The 21869-nt window shown below is 40.7% G+C and overlaps 2 protein-coding genes across 3 annotated transcripts in view; both read left to right on the top strand.

Annotated features, from left to right (window-relative positions):
* Positions 1–8087: 8087 nt before the first annotated feature.
* Positions 8088–8336, top strand: CTXN2 (cortexin 2; the record flags this gene model as incomplete). Its single annotated transcript, XM_082005414.1, has 1 exon — positions 8088–8336. The coding sequence occupies one exon, from the start codon at positions 8088–8090 to the stop codon at positions 8334–8336; it is 249 nt and encodes an 82-aa protein (XP_081861540.1).
* A 6494-nt stretch (positions 8337–14830) lies between these two features.
* The window catches only part of SLC12A1 (solute carrier family 12 member 1), a gene marked incomplete at its 5' end in the record, with an annotated part of 47520 nt that continues 40481 nt past the window's right edge, over positions 14831–21869 (top strand). For both annotated transcript variants that reach the window (XM_082005435.1, XM_082005434.1), the window contains 3 exons: positions 14831–15241; positions 20732–20866; positions 21083–21158. In XM_082005435.1, coding sequence (XP_081861561.1) covers positions 14831–15241; positions 20732–20866; positions 21083–21158 — 622 coding nt within the window. The remainder of the gene's footprint in view (positions 15242–20731; positions 20867–21082; positions 21159–21869) is intronic.

Raw genomic sequence — 21869 nt, 5'->3', positions numbered from 1 at the left:
TGGCTGCTTTGTAGAACTTGTTTTTCTGCCTCATTCCTGGCAGTCAGCAGAGGAGTACCCTATGGACCCCCAGGACTGTTGACCATATGTTTAAGCCACTGACAAGTCAGAACCTAGTAAAAGGATGGCCTTTGCACAAATACAAAGAGAGATTCAGATCTTTTAAGACTACAGAAAAAAACGTGGTAGAACAGAGGTTGTTTATGCCTTTTAAGATGTTAAATACCCTGAATTAAACTACATCATTCCCACTTGCAACCCTGATCAATACATAAATTAATATATAATCCTCCCTCTTTCACTGTGCCCCTCTATTACTGCTTTTATCTCTCTCATATACTATTGCCTTGCAGTGATGCATGTTCTCATGAACTTGCTTACACTTGCTTAAATTTGCTTAGGAGGGGAGTTTCAACTTGATCTGTTTCTTCTGTGCACAATATTATTCACTGACTTGACCCTCATCAGCCCGTTCTAAATTTCTAGCAACTGAAGGGAGAGTTTGTTTGCTTGTGAAGAAACACTCAAAGAGCTGATTAAAGCTAAACTGAAAGGCAAGTTACAATGGAGTTAGTTATCCCTCTAAATAGTTACATTTTCTTGACACACCACTCAAATGATCCTTAAACATCAAAAAGTATTAACCATCTAATAGCTCTAAGAGTTCTCTACTGCCTTTCATTCATTGGCACCCACTTGGCTTTAAGTGTCTTGCCCAAACTTAAATTAGGCCAGTTGAATTTACAAGATCAACATACAAAATTACTAGATGATTATAAAATCTCTATTGCTGTTCAAGGGCTCTCCTTTGAGGACACACTTAACACTCCCTAAAATAATGATGGAATCAATGGCAAATATGATTGAAGTCAGATGGAAGTAATAGTTATTGTTCTGTTGAATACAAAGAAGATGGAGCCTGATAAAGAAATGGAAAGTGAAGAGTAGAGAGCGCTCCATTTGTCCATGTATCCACAACAGCCACACATACTATGTTGCTATCCTATGTGCCTTACAAAAAAAATCACTGTTCCTGTGCAAGAACAAAACCAGTGACTTTCCAGTGAAAAAGCAATTAAATACAGGAAAAGATTTAAGTCATTCCATCACTTTTCCATTTTAAAATATAACATCTTGAACAGAAACAAAGCGTTACTTGTCTGCTGACAACTGGTAGCTGAAGAAGGAGACTCATTCCCTGTTGCTGGCTGCCAGTTCCTTTTCCAGTTTCATTTCCATGAAAAGTCAATCTCCAACACATAAAAACAAAAGTAAAGTCTTTAAAATTGAACGTGAGTGTCAGATTCCTAGAAATAATCACACGATTTCAGTAACCTCTGCCACAACATAGTACAAGAGTGGTAATTATGTCATGGTTAAAAAAAAAATCTCTTAACATTCACTCCCACAATAACGAAGAGGAAAGGATAATATCATACCTACAGGGAGGAAAATCCCCCAAGTAAACCTTTTCCAGGAAAAATGGTAGTGAAAGACCGAGAGTCCATGCCCAAGATCTGACAGAAGAGGCAAGATGCACCCACTCAGAGGTTATGTATTGCTACTCTCAATATTGCCCCTCCTTCCCAGCGGGAGCTGACATAGTGGTCCTGGCTACTCCCAAGACCTACTTACAGTAAGGTTCTCTAAGTATAGCAATGCTCACAATTATCAGAAAAGCCTGGATTTATGTCACTCTCCCAAGACAGTTGTGCTGGGGGGGGGGGGGCAGAGGCACCATGAAATTCTGAGCCCTTGTGTGTTTGTTAATCTCAGAACCCCAAACCATAGCTGTTTCCCTCTAGCAAGGGACCTTCATGGCACCCCAAGTAAATCAGGCCTAAAAAAGAAAACTAGAGCTCCTTAGGAACAGGAGAGGCTCCTTAAATACATATTCTGAAAGCACAATCTTATACTATTAAAAACAATCTATTTATAAAGTCTTCATGGATCTTTAAATACAAGAGGCACTTCAAAAATTAGCTTGACTTACAATTCCAGCAATAGACATTGTTTACTGCATGACTGATGCTGCAACATTAAAAGATCAAACTAATAACCATTAGCAAGTGCATAGTTAACCATCAGTTTAACCATCAGTTCTACTAGCAGGAGAAAGCTGCTTTTTTGAGACTACCCCATGCTTAGAAGATCATTACGGGCACAGCAAAAGAATCAGGCATTAAAATGGCAGGCAATATAAAACTCTTTTCCCAGCTTGTGTTAGGAAGAAAAAGGCTTATCCTATCCTAGTGTTATTGCATGTAGCAAGAAACATGTGGAGTTTTAAAATTATTTTCTGCAGAATAAATTCTGCTTGTAGCTCTACAGTAGCCTTCAAAAATCTCATGATGCATGGCATTGTGATACAGTACCATTCCGCTGGCCCATGTGCATCTCTGCAGGGTATATTCACCAGGGTGGCATGCACACATGGAATCACTATCATTTAAAACAGATTTGCTGTTTATTACTGCAGTATACAGACCCAGCTTTGGGAAAAGAAATCCTCTTCCCTTATCCACCTGAAACACCTGCTGCTGTGGCAAATGGAAACCCCTCTAACAGACACCCAGCGTCAGCTAAACACAGCTAATGAAAGGATACGGAGCGAAGTCTAGGCTTCCGCACCAACAGCGGCTCCCAGCCGTATGTCGCCACATGCTCTATGCTTTAATCCCTATTACTATTACTGGAAGGGCCCGAGGCCACACTGCAGGTGCAGCCTGAAGAGGCTTTAAGCTCACCACGGAAAGCAACTCGGCATCGGTGTGTAAAACCCTGCTGGCCCACGGCACGGCGCGCACAACGGCCCCGCTGCGCCCAGCGCGGCTCTACAGGTCCCGCTGCGCGCCGGCGGCGGGGCTGCTCTGCTCGGCCACGGCACCCCGCCGCCGGCCGGTACCGGGTGCCGCAGCCCGGTCCTCCAGCGCTGCAGGGGCCACCCAACCTCGGAGGCGCCGTTGTCCGCCCTGGGCGGCGGGGGAGAAGAGAGGAGGAGGGCCGCTCCCGCAGCGGGCCGGGGCCGGACGCGGGCGCTTACCGATGCGCCGCACGTAGCGCTTTGCGGGAAGTTTCCACGCTCCTCAGTTTGATTGTGCAAAGGGGGGGGGGTTGGAGCGGAGCGCGGGTGGATAACGGTGGAAGGAGGCGGGCGGGGAGGAGGCGGTAGCAGCAGCAGCGGCCGTGTTTAATTTTTTAATTAGGGCAGCTTGAGCATCTCCCGGCGGGGCCGCAGCGCCGGGCGGCGAGGGACGCCCAGACGAGCCGCCCCCAACCTCATCCCCCGGGGCCGGAGCCGTCGGGTCTCCAGCCTGGGCTTTCGACAGCTGGCGGACCGGTCCCGGAGCCGCGGAAAACTCCGCACTCCGCCACCATGGGCAGCGCGGGCGCGGCGGCGAAGGGTTCGTAGCGCGGGGGCGGCGGGGCGGGGGACGGGCGCGGCGGGGGTGGTGGGGGGTGTGGGGAGGCCTTGTGGCACCGCCCGGCCCAACCCGGCCCGCGGCGAGGGCAGCCCTGGGCGAGGGTGAACGCCTAAATCTGCCCTCCCAGGGGCGCGGGGCCGATGGCAGGGCAGGCTGTGCGTGCAGTCCTACAGCAACACTCGCTTTGCAGGTCCTCGGTCTCTTGCAGTCTCCGTCCCCGGGGAGGCAGGCGACAGTCTTCCACGGTCACGCATTAAGGGTGATGCTAGCGAACGTTCTAGTTTCCTGCCTCTCTGTATTACCCAAATCTAGACCACATAGATGAATTAACAGCATGGGAGCTCATGCCCAATGGAGGCTGCAGGTTTGTGTATTTATTAAGGATAACATATCATTTCTGCAGTTCGTTGTTTGTCTGAGGGCTGGAAGTGTCAGGGCTCGGCTGCTGCTGCTTTGCTGGGGAATGCCATGAAAAAGTGTTGCCTGCACCCTGAGTTACTGTACTGCAAAAACACTGCCTGTTTTTGTGGGGTTTCGCTGCCCTTGCAGAACAGTTAGCCATGCCTTTGTTTGCTGGGCATCCATGCCCTGGCATTCCTACCTTACACCACCCTGTATGTTGTCTTAGAAACCTTATCCTGAAGAGACAGTCTTCTCCCCAGCAAGTTAGAGAATACAGGCATGCAACATGCCCATAAGCACGACAGGTTGGCTGTGTGGTCACAGCTGCTCTTGCAGCATTTCTGACCATGTGTTGTTAACTCAAGATAGCTCAGACCTTCTGGAGAATTCCAAATTCATACTGATTTCTATTTCACTAGGTCTTCTCCACTGCTAATCCTTTCACCCTACCACCTCCTATACCCAATTCCTGTAATAGCATTGCCAGAATACAGTTCGGTTTCCTTGACCAGCTAGTTAAGTGCAAATGAGGTGCTTCTGAAACTCCCAGAGGATGCCTTTTTATGTCCCTGACCACACCAACAGGTTTTCAAGTCAGGTTTGCTGTCACTCCAGCACAAGCCCAGGACTGAAGCTATTTGAAGTACCTTCAGAATGACCAGATCCATGAACCAGCAGCTGGGCTGCAGGCATCCAAGGGGAGAACAGATGGCAACTGATTTAGTCCCTTTTGTTACATGCTACCGTTCATGAAGGGAGTTTCTAGGCACCTGAGGCTTAATTATGCCAAGAAGATTGAATGCTCCCAGCTTGGGAATTAAAAGTGCTCATTTCCAGTACTGAGCCATTACAAAAAACCAAAAACCCTATAGGGGGTTCTGTGAGGGTAGGACTGAAACCCAGAATACAAGGAGAATTATTGAGGAAGTCTTTACTTAGCCCTAACTGGCTACTTTCTTAATCTTATCAGTATCTCTGAAAACAGGACGGTGAAGTCTAGGTCTGAAAAAAGTTACACCCAAACCACTAAAGAGCTGGGATCTTAAATCCACACCAAACATTGGCAGAGTTAGGCTGGTGATGCTGCTAGAATAAGAATTTCAACATCTTTTTTCCAGTTGCCTCACAATACTTAGTGCCCATGGTGTTCCCTTTCACCCTCCATAAGTGCAGCCAGCATCCCCCCAGCTCATACCTCCCCATTCTCCTTACCTCAGTGGTCTGTGTGCTAAGCTATTTCCCTCATTCCTGTTTTCTCTAGGACTCTTATTATTTCTTCTGGCCTCACAAGGGCCTCCAATGGCCTTTTATTTCATAGCAGGATGTTAAGAACCCTTTCTTTATGCCAGCATTTTTTACGGGCAATGAATCAAAGGATGAGTAGAGTCTTACCTATAAAAAAAAGTCAAAAGAGATCAATCTGAGGCCAGCCCCTACAAAATGACTGTGCAGATTCTAAGTGATGTAATGACTGTCTCCATCATACTGCCCTAAAGGTTATCTTCAAGGATTTTTGGATCCAGGCCATGTTAGTCAGTATTCACAGTCCTCTGACTCACGCCTTGACATATACACTGCAGCAAATGATAGGATATCTGACTAACTGGGAGAGGACATCTAACCTGTATGCAGCACTAAAATGTGAAAACAATACAAAGGCACTCAAGGTCAGTCTTCGTACCACAGTTTTGGGGATACATAATTAGAGCAAAATGTTCTGTGAACTTTAAGGCTTCAATTACAATTTCTGAATTCAGGACAAGGAAGGGAAGAGCACAAAGCTGTATATTAGAGCTTCCCAGAACCAATTCACCCCCAAGCAAAATGCCCACAGCTTTCTCATACAGCTGTTTCAGCCAAACTCTTGCCAAATAAGATGAAGATATCCATTGATATCACTCCATGTTTCAGCATCAGTCAAGATGTCAAGATCAGTCAGCAACAGTCTGCTTTCCAGAGATCTGTCCCATAACATCTTCTGACAAGCACATAATGTACAAACAATTCCCACTAATTCCAATGTGTAACCTGCAAAATTAGTAAGACTGAAAGTCATGTTCCAACATTATGACTCTCTATGGTGAAGAAATGTCACCTCAAACACATACATATTTCTCTGGATTCAGCTCAAATGCAGGGTTCCCCATGGCCAGCCTATCCCTAAGATTTCTCTCCATGTCTTTCAAGATAGCAGTTGTGATTTTTGGGTCTTGCCTTCCCCTGTATAAGCCTTTAATTTAATTTTTATAACCCAGTGTCCTAGGACTTTTCGAAGGTAGTGTTTTTTCCTTGACTGTCTCTTGTTCAGATCAACTGATTTGTGACATAAATTTGTGATATTGAACTTTCTGCAATTTTTTTTTTCCTACATAAGGACAAACTTAATAGAAAAATTGCAAGTATGTCTAGTGAAAATCCATACAGCAGGTGGGCTTTAACTATGATATATTTTCAGAAAATAAATATTGATGGTTGTTCACATTAATTCTAATTCCCATAGCCTATATCTGGATCTTTTCTTCAATTTAACAGGAATTAAAACAGCATGACCCAAAGAGCAGAATATCATTCAAAACAAGGAAGGATCTCGTACACAGCTCTATAGAATAAACAGAACATTGGTTGTTATGCTCTGGCAAATGTGTAAAGACTATAACAGGAAACTGTATTATTTAATACCTACTATATTGAGGGTTATTGTGAAAAGAAAGAGACTTGTGCCTTGCCCTTTTAATCCTTGTTTTGAAATTTTCATTCTTTAGGATAACGTTCAAATATCCCACAAATTCTGAAATGAGAAAGGAGACACCAAACAAGATAAAAGTTTTGTCCATTTCTGTCTTCTCAGGAATACCAAATCTTATTTTTACTTTTTCTGTTGTTATTAATTGTAGGCTGACTCAGGATACAGCTACTTCCAGCCACGACTGCAGTACAGAGTAATGATACTGGAGCTCCCTTTAAACTGGCTAGCAGCGCAGGTACCTGGAGCAGTGTAGCCATAGCAGCACAGAGCTCTGAGTGGCCTAATTACTCTGACAAGAAATAAATGGATACTGGGACTTCCCTGGGGGGAAAGACGGTTGAATTGTTAACAAAAAGAGTTTTCCCCTGAGGCGCGTTAGTTAGGTGTTAACAAGAGCCAAAAAATCTCAAGCTCCAACCTTAGAATAAAAATGCCTTTGTCCTTTGGCACTTCTGATGTCCCAGTCCTTCCAATTCTCCTGCTGTCTATAGAGACAAAAGATGTGATTTCAATATCTGATGGAAAACCTAAAATAAAGCAAAACGATTCCCGCCCCCAACTAAAATCTGTACGTAAGATCTCCTTAAAAAGACATAAGTAAAAGTCTGTCCTGGCTGGAAACACACAGAACTATCCTGGTGGCAACGGCAGGGTGGGGATGCTTGAGCATCCTGCCTCCATAGGACACACATCAGGGTCATTCCCATGAGCTCCATGAGGAGCACACGTTCAGATCTGGTGTTTACCATGCGTGTAAAAATGGCAGGATATGTATGTATTTAATGGGGAAGACCAAGGAGAAGAAACAAATGAAAGCAAGATTTAGGGGAAGGGAATTTACTTCCATTATCTCTTCTCCCACCAATCCTTCTTCATACACAATATGCTCATTTCCTTACAAACTCAAAATGCACACAGCATTTTTCTGAAAATGGAGCCCAAGACTTTACTAAAATTGCACAGATAATGTTTTATTTTACAAATTTGATCTATTTATTTAGATGTATAAGCTAAATTACATATGCAAAATCCACATTATTTGGCTGAAATTCCCTTTGAAATTAATGCAAATTTAACTAGTTTAAGGACTGAGGTGTAAAGCCATTTCAGAAAACACTGGTTTCTCCAGGTGAAGACCTTGGTGAGTATTGCCAAATCAGAATCTGTAGGCTTGTGCCCAGTCTGACAAAATGCTGTTTGCAATAGCCATGTGCTGAAATTGCTCTGCTTTGAGGAGACAGAAAGCCAGAAAATTGTGAGTTTGCGATCTCATAACAGAGGCCAGTAAGTGGATGGTGTGCAGAGGCTAAAAGTTGCAATTTTATCACATTAATTTAAATGTGAAAAACAACAGGACTCCACTAAAATCCAGGCTGGTTTTCATTTCCAAATGTTCATATGCTACAGCTCAGATACACCCCATTTATACCTAACCAAACTGATTCTACTTTTCTGTGCAGGCAAAGAAGCAATAGAGGTGAAAATCCCACACAGTCACCAGGATGTGATGCCCAATGATGAGCAGTAATTACTGCAGCAACACTTCAGCCAGCATGAGTGTCAACGAAATGTCTGCCTTCCCTCTGACTTTAGAGCAAAAAACTGGTTTTGCCTTTGTGGGGATTTTGTGTGTTTTCTTGGGACTTTTAATTATCAGATGCTTCAAAATCTTGCTAGACCCCTACAGTAGTATGCCTTCTTCTACATGGGAAGATGAAGTTGAGGGGTTGGATAAAGGAACATTTGAATATGCGCTTGCATGAAAACTCACAGAATATCCTGCCTTAAAATTGATGTTGATTTCATTTTGGAAACCAACTGTTATTACATTTGTTATACGTACCTGCATTTTGGAGATATGTTGGTGGCATCCATTTTGTTAAATAAATACTTGTTGCAAACCCAAAAGGCACTTCGTATTGCTTTTATTTGAGGAACAGTGGAATGGTAGGTAAGAAATGGTTAACAGCAAAGAAATATTACAATAAACAATTCACTAGAAAGTTATCATGGCCAAAAAGTATTTTAAGAATCAGGTTATATTTGCCTCTTCAGAGGAGGATCTAATTTCTACTGTGTCTCGTGATAGGATAGAGAGAAAGCTGAAGGACAAATGACAGGCTCATGAATGCTGAATGCTTAAGTGGTAATCCCCTCACCTCCTCATCTGACACAATTTTCTGAAGCTCGGAGACTGTGCTTGGATACTGAGAATACAGAGGTGGAGGACAATAGATGTCTGTGGCTCAGAGGAGGTGCCTGCAGGAGATGTGTGTCCCTGTTGCTGAGATGCGAGGAACAAGGGTTCGTCCACGCATTACCAATAATAAGGACCTAATGAGAAAGCTGAAGATCACATCAATTGCTAACTCACCTCTCACCTTCCAAGAAAAGCAGATGCTGTACTACTAACTGTTTATAAGGAAAGTGTATATTGCTTCTCCTGGGTGAAACTTGATGTGGTCCTCTGCAAACAGTGTGTAGCTCCTATGAGAGTATTTTTTGATAGGTCTCCCTTCTACTCTACAGCAACAGAAAGTCAAACAGAATTAGTGGACGGGAAAAAAAACATCATTAAGGAAATTTTTGATTCTACAATACAAAATATATTACCTGTTCAGAACTCCAGTCTGAACCAACACCACCACAGTCCCAGTCCACCAGTGTCTCCCATATCAATAAAAATTTTAGGTGAAAAATTAAATGTTAGGTAACCAATCTTACAGTCTAGCTGAATTGGTCATGGCATGACAATTTTTTACTCCCCTTGGTTACGGAAGATGATTCCATTTAAACTAGAACTTGAACTGTCTAGTTAACCACTCCCAGCAGTAATTACACCAGTTTGGCAAGGCCAAAGCAGAGCCAGTCATGCTGCATACCCGTTTGTACCCACCTCCCAAAGGCAACAGGGGTCCAGAGCTGACTGGAGATCTCTGTGCTCTCCAGCCCCTCTCCACAGCTGGTTCTTCTGTTTGTGCTCCTACAGCTGTGTACAATGTATGATCCAGACTGTCAAACTGAAGAATTGGTCATAGGAGATCCTATTAAGGGAGAAGAACTAACAGTGAAAGCAGAGATTCAAATCTGGGTATTCAAGGTCACCCTCATACACACAGCTGTTTAGCAAGTGTGACAGTACTTGACAGAAATTCAATTCAGTTTTTAAGAAGGTTGGCATTAGAATTTTAAGCACTGTCACGTTTGCTAAACAGCTCTGTTTGCAGTGAGGAGCAAAGACAAGATCAGTTACAGCAGCTGGTTTCTTTTGCATGTATCCTGAAAAATACATATAGTCCCTTTTGCCCTATATACTAGGCAGAGGCAGCCAGTGGAACAGCAAACCTCAAGAGCCATTTGGAACATGAAATACTTGATTGTACAGGGAAGGACATGAATCTCCTGTCTGAAGAATATACAAGAGAAACAGCCAACACTAATCTGCGTTGGTCCATTTGAATTATAAAACATAAACAATTTTGTGAACGTAAAAGCTTTTAAACTGCTTCAGATTCTGCATAAGAAAAAATGCCAGACTTCAGAGTTTTAGTATATTGCATTTATCCTAGTTAATTTAACCACCAAGTCAAAGGTAGATATCTGTACAGTGATTCATGTGATCTGTTATTGCTGCACAGGATCATCCACTGCAGAGACCTGACACCACCATTCTTTTTACGTACACCTAATCAGCACAGCTGAGCTCTCTGCTGTCAGGTTAGAGTGCTGAAGGTACTTAAGTTATCTGGGTTAAATATAGTTCAGTTATCTCTTACCTACACAGCAAACATACCCAAAGAACCCCAATACTGTGTTACTACTTTTGTTCTTGACCCAATCTATTGCTGGAAGCAATTATCCAATTCCCTTATGATTATAAAGCTTCATCATTTCCTGCTTGCCTTTCTCTGCACCCCAAAAGACAAGGGAATCAGCCTTCCCAGAAAGAATACATAGAACATAATTTTTCAAAGGTTTTCCTTAAAAATACAGAGTAAAACTTTGAATGGGGTTAAGAGCAAATGGTTCAAAAACACATGTAAGACAAGAGGACCCACCAATGACTGATCCCACTGACTTCACTGGAATCTCTTCTGCATAAAATGGGCTGAGCAGAAGCCTGAACTTGTTACCTCCGTTACTATATATGCAGAACTGAAAAATAGAGAGATCATGATCTGTGCACAGAATCGGGCATAGCTGGGAGGGAAATGGAGATAACAAAAGTATTTTTGGGCCCCCTTAGAAATTTTGCAATACCATAAACCCAGTAATTGTAATGGATAGGTACATTTGCTGGTTAATAGTTAACAAGCTAGAATGCCTCTCTAAATCACCATCTGGGACTGTTTTGAAAGAGAGGGATTGGATGGTCTATTCAGTATATTAAGCAGCAGAAAAATCTGGCCAATAAGGCAGAGTCTGTAATGCCTCAAAGAGAGGGACACACTATATGCATGAATAAAAGAGGCAGATTGTCCTTCCCTAAAAACACAGGATTGAATGGTAAGTTAAATTATCCTGAATAAGGTAAACTTGAATATTTATGCATAATGCTAGAATATGAAAAACAAAACTAATGGCAAATAACAGTTGAGACACCTCTGGAAATACACTGTGAAAATCAAAGTATTATTTTCAAGAACAGCAGAAAGGTAAGAGACTTTTCTTTTCCTAGCAAAATAATAATATTATGGAAATAAGACAGTGAAATTAGAGAATCATTTTACTTGGTAGCAAAAGTCTTATTGTCATCAAAGAATCAGGATTTCATTCAGTCATGGAGATGGAAACAAACCTAGTTTCACTGACGTTCATGACGAGATTTGTTTTTGCTCCTTCATGCCTTACAACTTTAAAAGGCTGAAGGAAGCAGAATATTATCTATGATCAGAAACATTCAGTAGTAATGAGAATAATAATAATATTGATCATCCAAACCCAGTAGAAGTAAAATAAACTGAATAAATGTAACATGTTGCTTACAAAACATTAAGCAGGGAAACCAACATAAATATGAAGGGATTATAAAGTGGTATCATAGCAGAGAGGTGACAGCAGAATATTATCTATAGCTGATGGAAGAAGTGAGAAAATAGGCTTTAGCTGTATCTCACACTGAAGATGGAAGACATTTGATGATTATCAGCTGTTGAAATTATAATTTTGATATGTGATTTTAGGGAAAATTTACATTGCTGAGGTATAAATATTGATGCAGTATTTTATCTTTCAGTGCCAAAGGGCCAAAATAATTGAGAAATTTAAATTGGAAAAAATCTCTAGAGGTCATTGAGCCCAACCTCTTGTGAAAGAACAAAACTTAAAAAAATGCCTCCAATAGGCTTATTTACCCAGATTTTCAGTTCATATATTCCTTTAAATAGATATATTGCGTTTCTAAAACTTTCTGCTTTTACATACACTTGCAGAGTTTCAGTGTAAGCATGCTCTCTTTTTTTAGTTGAACAGACCTGCACTCCTACTGTCTATACAATCACACTGCCTTATCTCCTTAGACGTATGTTTCAAGTCCTATGGATAGCTCATTTCAAGGCCATCTAGGCCATCCTGTGAGTTCCTGCAAAGGTACTTAACCCACGGAAGGCCTTATGTTTAAAAGGCCCTTTTACTCTTGGGGTTTTGTTTACTTGTTTGTTTTTTTGAGAGGGTCTGTGTGGGAAAGTGGAGGTAGGAAGCAGATCGTACAGCTATCTTATGTTCACCTCTCTATGGGCTGACACTCAGAGGGACTGAGACAGGCTAGAAGAACAGGTTAACAGGAATCTCATGACATTCAACAAGGACAAATGCAAATCCTGTACCTTGGGCAGACTAAACATCTGCAGCATACAGGCTGGGGCCTCACTGTCAGGGAGCAACTCTCCTGGAAGGGACCTGGTGAGTGGCAGGCTACAGAGGCGTCAGCACCGTGCCCTGGGAGCAATGAAAGTGAACAGTGTCCTGGGCTGTGTTAACAGGACCATAGCCAGTAGATCAAGCAAAGTGGTCATTCCCCTCTATTCAGCACTCATCAGGCTGCACCTGGAAACCAGTTTCTAAGTTTGTCAACCTGTCCCTCCTCACTTGCCCATGTAAGAAAGATGTTGATAAACTTGTGTGTGTCTGATGGAGGGCCACCAAGATGGTCAGGGGTAGGAGCATTTGCCCTGTAAGGAAATGGGGCTTGTTTAGCCAGAAAAAGAAAAGGCATTAGGGGAACATAAGCAGCCCCCCCAATACTTATGAGGAGGTTACTGGCAAGGCAGAGCCATGCTCTTTTCTGAGATGCACAGCAGGAGAGTGAGAGATGATGGTCATAGAGTGACACACAGAAGGTTTCAACTGGATATACAGGAAAAAAACCACTTTGAGGACAGTTAAGTATTAGCATAGGCTGACAAGGCAGGTTGTGGAATCTGTCCTTGAAGGATGTCAAGACCTGACTGGTGGAAGCCCTAAGTAACCTGATTTACATTCAGTGTTCCTTCTGCTTTGAGTGGGAGGTTGGACTAGATAAGCTTCCAAGGTCCCTTTCAACCTGTGTGATTCTGTGACTTGCTACAATTTTTTTCAAATCATCTCAAAGGGTGTTTTGAGTGTACAAATGTAAAATTGAGTGTAAAATTCTATGAACCTTCCAATGCCTAGGACTATGTTTAATATTTCTCAATAATTACTACTTTACCATAGTCATTTATTTCCTCCATTATAATTTAGGAAACCCAGTGCTATTTTTGGATCTGTTTCAGTTGTCTATTTATTCCTTCATATTACATTCATTTTATTTACATAAAAAATGAACAATTTGCTGTATCTTAATTGCCTGCTCATAAATTGTTGCCATCCTGGAACTACCGAAAACTTAAAGCCTAGCTTTTGTAGTTAAATTTAAAAAAATTGATTCAAGCTTTTAATGCAAATTTAATACTAGACTATGAGAGAAATATACATGGTATCATAATACTTAAGTGGAACATAAACAGTAAATGGACTTCTTGGAATCTTGTGCCACATCCCTTGTACTGCCTACACTTCCACTGGCTTCAATTAAACATTGTTTTATTAAAAGAAATACTATATTTGAAAATCAATTTTAGGTAGATGGAATCTGATCCAAAGCTCACTTTATATAGATCGTGTTGCAAATCCTGATTTAGGATCCTGCCAACTATTCCAATTTGTCACAAATGGGTGATTTAGAGCACTTAAAGAATCACCGTCAAAGGTATTAGCAAAAGTGGTTTTAATATGATGTTGTAAAAGTGCAACTTAAAGTTTGATGGCAAGGTTTACTCTATGACTGTTCAGCACAATCATTTGAACAATGATTCAAAACTACCAAGGCACAAATCAAAACTAAAAAGGTACAAATCAAAACTACCGAGACAAAATCAAAGTTACCATACTACAAGGTTATGCGCAATATCGGTCGCTTACCAAAGATCTGCCATTGGTAAAAGGTCTCTCTTCCTCAAGGAGCAACCTTGAGAGGTGTCCCAGCTCAAGGAGAGATCACTGCCATGCAGCCAGGCTGCTTAGCCTGGAGAGCTCAAAGAAGGCTCACCTAGGCTGTCATATTTATGGAATAAAGTGGTTGGCTTGTAGTCAAGTTACCTGCAATAGAAAAGGTATGCATGAGACTCCTTGTACCCACAACTTTGTTCCTTGATAAATGAGTCTTGGAAAAGCCACCCGCTATTCACGTGTTAATCGTATGATCGGTGTTCCAAGCTCATATGCATCGATGCTCACTGTGTCACTCTGCTCCTTTGCGGATTTTCAGAGGACAGACTGAAACTAGAAGAGTTCTTGGTCTGTTTACGGCTTAGGCCTTCACCTCCTTTGGAGCCTGTAGCAAACTACCACTAGTTTGGTTAAGGGATCGAGTGCATCTGTTGCAGAAGGAAACATCCCCACAAACTCTATCTTTGACTCAGCTATTGTTTTACTCAACAAATCATAGGATGACAGTCTCGATATTTGGTGAGGCAGGGGAGAGCTTATGGTGGAAAATTTGTCTAACTGTGCAAGTTAATAGAAATGTTTTATTTGTATTTTTTATGGCAGAAACACAGCGGACAACATTAGGAAGACTACTTAGAGATTTCAAGAAAAATTTCTCAGAACTTTGTTAGTCAAAGAGCAAAGATTTCATATGCAACAGCGCTAAACCCTTTGCTGTAGCTGCAACTAACTAGCTGCGGCAACAGAAGAGTAAACAGATCAGTGACCTAAGGCCATAGCATCCCTGAAGATGTCAATGAATAATTCGCCAAATGTATTCTTGGATCCAAATGCAAATCGTTTTCAAGTTAACATTATTAATGAAAGCCACGACAACAATGAAACATCCCAGGAGGATGTGGGCTCTGACCCACCACATTATGAAGAGACATCTTTTACTGACGAAGCACATAACAGACTGAGAATCAGTTACAGACCAGGAAAAAGAGAATTATATGACAATTTCCTTCAAAATGGGGAGAAAACGGAAGCTAGTTTACATCCCTATGATACTCACACTAAAATGTATTACCTACAAACTTTTGGCCACAACACAGTGGACCCCGTTCCCAGAATTGATTATTATAGGAACACTGGCAGCGTCAGTGGGAATAAGCTCAGCAGACCAAGCTTATTAGAAATTCATGAACAACTGGCAAAGGTAAGTGGAAAGGAAAGATACAAATTTTCTATATTCCATTTCCAGGCTGTTAATTCTGTTTATTAATATAAGAAAGTTCTTAAGTTCATGGACCTTGCCCAAGAGAAAAAGTACAAGTAATCACTTCCTGTATTTCCTTTGGTAGCTGCAGTATGTTTTCTGCCCTGTACCCTGCTCAAAGCAAAGATTTTTATTAACAGGTGACAGTAATGTACTTGATTAGCAGAAAAATGTAGCTTAATCTTGTCTTAAAAGTATAGAACTACTGAGTCTCTTCTGTTTCACTTAAGAGTTGGATGGCAGATGATGAATAACAATGCATAATTTAACAAAACTACACAATTCACACTTATTCTAAACTTGAATTTTATGTCAATGCATGACTAAGTTTCACAGATTCCTCTGTTGTATTCATTTTACATATATGTAAGTAGTATTAAAAATGTTATGTGCAATAAATGCAATTTCAACTAATCACAAATCCTAAGCACTACCTGTGTATTGCTGTAACAAACTATGCAAACAGCAAGAAAGAATCCAGAACAAGGGTGTTGAGGTTGAAAGTGTTTGCTCAGAAGAGGGTTAGCAGACATCAGTTTTCAGGTACCGATTCAATGAATGAATTTAGGTCTTCATGCTCATTATACTAGTGAATTTGGAGAGAATCTGAAGAGCCTATTGAATGACAACATAGAAAACATTTATGGAGGAATAATTTGGCTAAATTCCTCCTAATCTATCACATAGAAGAGCTGCTTAGATTTGCTCATGTAACAGATGGGACTATTTCCATGTCTTAAAACAAAATACACTTACAGAGAGAACTACCATAGCAGGATACAACTGGCTAACCTGCCTTTGAAAGATTTTCTAGGGCTATTTCTCCTCTCCCCTTCTGAGTGAACCTACTTTTGGTTAACACAATGTAGGAGTTTACTATTGATACATATGACCAATGGATTTGCTGGAAAAAACTTCCCCTTAGCAGACTCTTCCTGCTTGCTCCATTTTTTTCCACATACGCACTACAGTAAATGAATAGTGAAATACCAAAACATGCCTTTTACTGTGATAATCCTCACTTTTGTCACCCTCTATGGCTATTTACCAGAAGAACATACATTGTTCAGGTATAATCCTTTGGGGTTTGCATGTCCAAAACTTCCACAGCAAAGAATTTGAGAAGTTGGTAATATTAAGTCTCAAATATCAGATTTTCACCAACTTCTGCGTTACTGCCCCAGGTAGGTAGATATGTGAATTTTGCTGTCTATTCATCTACCTAGATCTTTTAAGGCTTGATTTCCCTATGTGGAAGAATCACCTCCATGCAAAATAAATAGCGTAGAAAGTTGCAATGAGAATTTACGGGGACAAGAACAACTAGATTAAGCGCAGTTAAACTATCAAAAAAACCTACTGCAAAACAGTAGAATAATATGATACTCTACTGACTTTGGTAAAATTAGACTCTTCCCCCTTAAGCCACAATACCAAGTTCTCTGTAAAAAGCAGAGGAAAGATACAGGGTACACCTACTTATAGAACTAAAATCAAAGCTTTGAGGTTCTTGACTGTGCACTTGTCAGGGCAGGGCTGGAAAGAGAGAGATCACCGCTATAGTCAAACTCAGACTAGAAGTGTCAACATGCAGCAAAAAGCCCTATTCTTTTTCTGTATTGGGCAATAGTGAAATGAGAACTCTCCAGAGAAAACATGCTCTCATCACCATCCTGCTCAATTTTACATACTTCTGAGGCTTGAATAACTTGGACAAGCATCTGATTTTTGGATGCTGGTCCAGATCTTGTTCAAACTCCAGTTCTCTGGAGAATCACCTGTCCTAAGGAGGCTTAATACAAAGTAATGAAATTAAGCAAAAAAAAAGCCATTAGGAAATTAGGACCCGATTCTTTAGGATCTTATTAGGACAGCTTCCTAGTTTTGGCCTGACTTATTTAAACTAAGGTCTCCACAGAACTGCATAAAATGGCTTACAAAGAAAGGAGAAACAGGTTACCTGGGTCATCATTTATTCCCAAAAATGAATGCAAAGTGGATGTGAAAGGGGAAGAATATGAATTTGGTATCCCTACTCATTTGCAGATATATAAGCTGCTACTCAAGGGACTAAACACATTTCCATACCCCGCAGAAACTTCCTCTTATAGAAATAATTTACTTTGGTAGTGGCCAGAGAGGAGAAAAATAGTGTACTGGCTTTGAACACAATGCTGAATGAACATGTACTGAACATTAGCATGTTAAGGGATTTTCAGTTTTGACCATTACCAGAAAATGTAGGTTTTTTGCTGTTGCATCTCTCAATGGTTTGTTTATTTTAAACCAAATCAGATAAATTTGTTTAGGTTTTTTTTAATGCTTTCACTTAGAGGAGATTAAAAAGAAGGCAGATTCCATGCCAGAATAAAATGACAGGAGAATTGCTTCACAGGTTGGGACTATTAAGGAAAAGACCACCATCTAGCTTGATCATTCCCAGACTTTTTCCAGTATCCAGCTTACAGAAGGATAATCTTATGCCTCGCAAAATAGGAAGGTGAATGTCAGTAGTAATGGGATTTGTTACACCGGCAACCTGCTGTGCCCTTATGTGAGTTGTGGCCCTGGTCTGGGAGCCACTAACCACAGCACTGGAACAAACGACCTGCCATTAGCATGGCTGGAGACTGTTCCTGGCTGTCCCATGGACTCACTTTGTGACCTTGGACAAATCACATCAGTCTACAGAGCTTATTCTGAAGAATAAAAAAACATGAGGTCACCAAATAGTATATCAGTAGGGAAGGGTATTAAGATGGTATGAAAAGGCTGAGCTCCTATCAGGAGGCAAAAGCAGTATGGGCAGCTGGATGGAGCTGCCTATCCACCAGCCCCAGCCTGAAGCAGGCTGTCTAGTCACCCCTAAGGAGGGGATGAAATGCCACATTGAATGTGTATGGGTGTTAGACTTATAGCCCAAGATGCAGTTCTGGAGAATATGCTTTATTTCTTTTTACTTTAACACTAAAATCTGGGCTTACCATACCTCAAGGCACGCCCGCTCTCCCCCCCCCATTTTTTGGAAACTCAAACAACTCAGTCTGAAACTCAGACAACTACCCTGTCAAAGCCCATTGTCAGATTCTGATAAGAAGTGACACACGTTTGACTTCAGATTGCTAAACATCCCATAAGCATTCCCATTGTGCTTTGATGCTGGGCTTAACATCAGAAGATAAATATTAATATTCAATACACTTTTTAATATGTAATTTTTAAAATGTCAGAATGTAAGGCAAGCTGAAAGGAACTTCAAATATCTAGTTCCCACACTGCTGGAGTCAAATGTGTGTCATCTTTTAGCAAGACATGTCAGGTTTTGCACACATTAAGCCACAAATCACCAATTAAATCCCTAAAAAATAGTCTAAGTGCTATTTCACAGATGATAATTACTTGGGCTTAATATTTACCCTACATAAGAAATCATCTAACCTTTCTTCATCTTGGCTATTCTCCACACTTGTTACGGAGAGTTGATGAGCTCATCATCTTTAGCCCCAGGAGAGATGAAGACTAAACTGTTCTGAAACAAGGAAAGGAAAATGTTGTGTGTGGTGGTTTGTTTTTTTTTTTTTCTTTTTTTTAAAGCAGTTTACTTTTTATTTTGGTAGCTTTTCAAAATGCTCTGTCACTTTCATTCCACATCCTTAATGCATGAGTAGCACAGGTACAGCTGCTTGGTAAATAACCAATCATTCACTAAAGCACACCAATTTAAAATGCATTTATGGAAGGTTTAAGGCCATAATTTATGATAATAGCATAGAGAGTGCAAATTAATTCAAAGTACATAGGAAACAATTTGTTTCAAGTACAAAACCCAAACTCTTTTATACTTTTTTGTCTTTGAAATTCTAACCACTGTAGCAAAAACCCCTCATATTATTCTGCTAATGTTCCTTAAGTCACTTTAATCATTTACTGTTTTTTGGGCGAACACAGCCATTATTATTTTAGGGTAAGACTTGTCAAAATTATCTAAGTAACTCAGGAGCTCAAAGTCACGGGCTTTCAATGGATCTTGTATTCTCATTTCACTTAGGGCCAAAAGGGCCATAGGCATCAAGTTTATCCATCTCAAAATGTATTATCCAGTCACTTATTTCTCATTTGTGAGCACTATCCTGGATTTACTGTGTCAAAGGCATTCTACATACATTCTACATTCTACTTGCATCATAGTGGCTCTACTTGCATCATAGCCCCCATCCATGGAGGTGGGAGTCCAAACATTAGCATAAGCATCATATACAGTTGATCTTTAGGTCTATTTTGTTTTCGTTTGTTGTGTTTAAGTCCATGGACAAAATACAGAAAGAGCCCTGAAGCTTAAGCAAGATGAAAAAGCCTCATATGTTTCAGAGAATCACAGATGTTTCCCCTCCTTGACCTTTTATTTAATCTGGAAATATTTTCATCCCCCTCCAAACCCTAAAAGCATTGTGATCCCTCTCCGGAAGTGACACACGCTTCTGACCCTCTGCCAGACTATGGCAAGGTACATGGTCCTTCCTGAAGGTCTTTGCAGAGGACCCAGACAATACCTGACAATAGTTAACCTAATGCCAACTCCTCACAAAACCAGTCAGAACTTTGTACAAAAAAAAAAATTAAGAGACAAAGCAGCAATAACAATGAGTATAAACTTCAGTACCATGACTAATTCCTATTCAAGCCACAAGAAACATATCATGATGCTAAATTGCCTCAAAAATTCTGGGGCAGAAGAGCTGAAGAGATAAAATACAGATTTGTGTTTGTAACTGGATGTTAACAATCTAAAATTCTGGGCTATTTATTCTGGTTACACCACAAATACGGCAATTCCTAATCCTATCTACTATGGTTATACCACAGGTGGCTAAACCACAGAAAGGATTATTCATTTACTGTATTATTTACTACATTTAACTGGCATTTCTCTGACTGTTTTCAAGAATTTGTTACCTATTTGCTGCTGCAATTACGTTTTGTACTTTATCCAACAGAAAACACCAGAGTTCATCACATAACTTTGCCATACAGCACTCAGCTAGGTCTCTTTTCACTATTAAGCAGTTATCCCCGTTTCTACATTTAGCATTATTCATAAATTGTTGCAGCAGCATGTAGAGGCCAAACACGAGACTCATTATGTTAAATCATGCTCTGCTAGCATATCAACAAAACATGTAAGTTGAATACGGTTTACAATAAAAAACAATTTAGTATTAGATAACAATTTACTCTGCTTAAGCAATTCTTTCATCTTTTTTCTCTGTTAGCAAGCCCACCTGCTGATGCCTGGTGTGAGCAGAATATTGCACTCTACTCCAGAGACAGCAAAACCTGATCTTCTCTGTAATTCCTTTCTTCCGTATCTCTCTTATGGAGCCAGGTATCCTCTGCTTGGCACAAAAATGTATTTGTTTTCTGTGTCTTCAGAACATAGCTGTGAGCACTGGCTCAGTAGAGAGAGTGGCTAATGGAGAAAGCATCGCTGGAGATGAGACAGCAGTCAGCAAGGAAGAAGAAAACAAAACAGGATTTGTCAAGTTCGGATGGGTGAAGGGTGTGCTGGTGAGAAACTTATCTGCATTTCTAAAAAAATTAAAAGAAAATAAACTTTAAGATTAGTTCTGCAACACCGAGGTCTTTTAAGAAGTAAGAGAGGGAGGCGGACTTGAGGGGTGTTTGGGGTGCTCTTTAAAAGCCTGCGATGCACACTAGCACCTTTCTGGTTGTTAACACTACTTTCAACATTGCACTAATGCATATTTTTTGTTTAAAACCTAGGTAAGATGTATGCTTAATATTTGGGGTGTGATGCTTTTTATTCGACTTTCCTGGATTGTAGGTCAAGCAGGAATTGGTACGTATCTTATTTAACATCATTTTCAACAGTGAAAGGGATAAAGAGGATAAACTATACATGATCATGATTAATATGTAATCTGAGATGTGCATTTGCATGTTGAACTAAATAATGTTTTCAAATGCTTGCCAGGGTAAAAGATGTTAATCCTCCAGACTATTGGAATTTTCCAGACTCACAGCCAAATTACTGCTTAGAGGCATAGATCTGTTAACTATGCATATGATCATCACATTTGAATATTTCTAAGCTTTAGTGAAATTTGTATTTAGATCCTGTAACAGATGTAAACTTCATGACTCGGGCCAATTTCTAATACGTGCATACAGAGTTAACCTTTAAGAGTTCACACATTGCCTATCTGTGAATCCCAAACCTTGTCATCTACGTATTAAAAACAACGCTTCTTCACACTTCTCTGCAAAGATGAAAACAGAACTGGAAGGAGGTCTCACCTCATCAGGATTTTTTATCTTTAACTATAGCACAGCACTATATACTAGTGTACTACGAAACACTAAGTTTTAAAAACTCTGCTACAGCATTCATTTAAATTAACTAAGTACACTTCATTGTGTGCTATATCTTTGCTTCTTCATTGTGCAATTTAATTAATCCCTATCCCAGACCCTGAGAGACTGGGCCCTGAGGCCTCCGTCGAGCATGTTGTTGAGTGTTCAATGAAACCAGTGAGAGGAAAGTGCTCAC

This window comes from Phaethon aethereus, assembly GCF_964289735.1.
Source record: "Phaethon aethereus genome assembly, chromosome: 12".
Lineage (NCBI taxonomy): Eukaryota > Metazoa > Chordata > Aves > Phaethontiformes > Phaethontidae > Phaethon > Phaethon aethereus.
The sequence above is the reverse complement of the archived record's forward strand: the minus strand, read 5'-3'. Positions and strand labels throughout refer to the sequence as shown.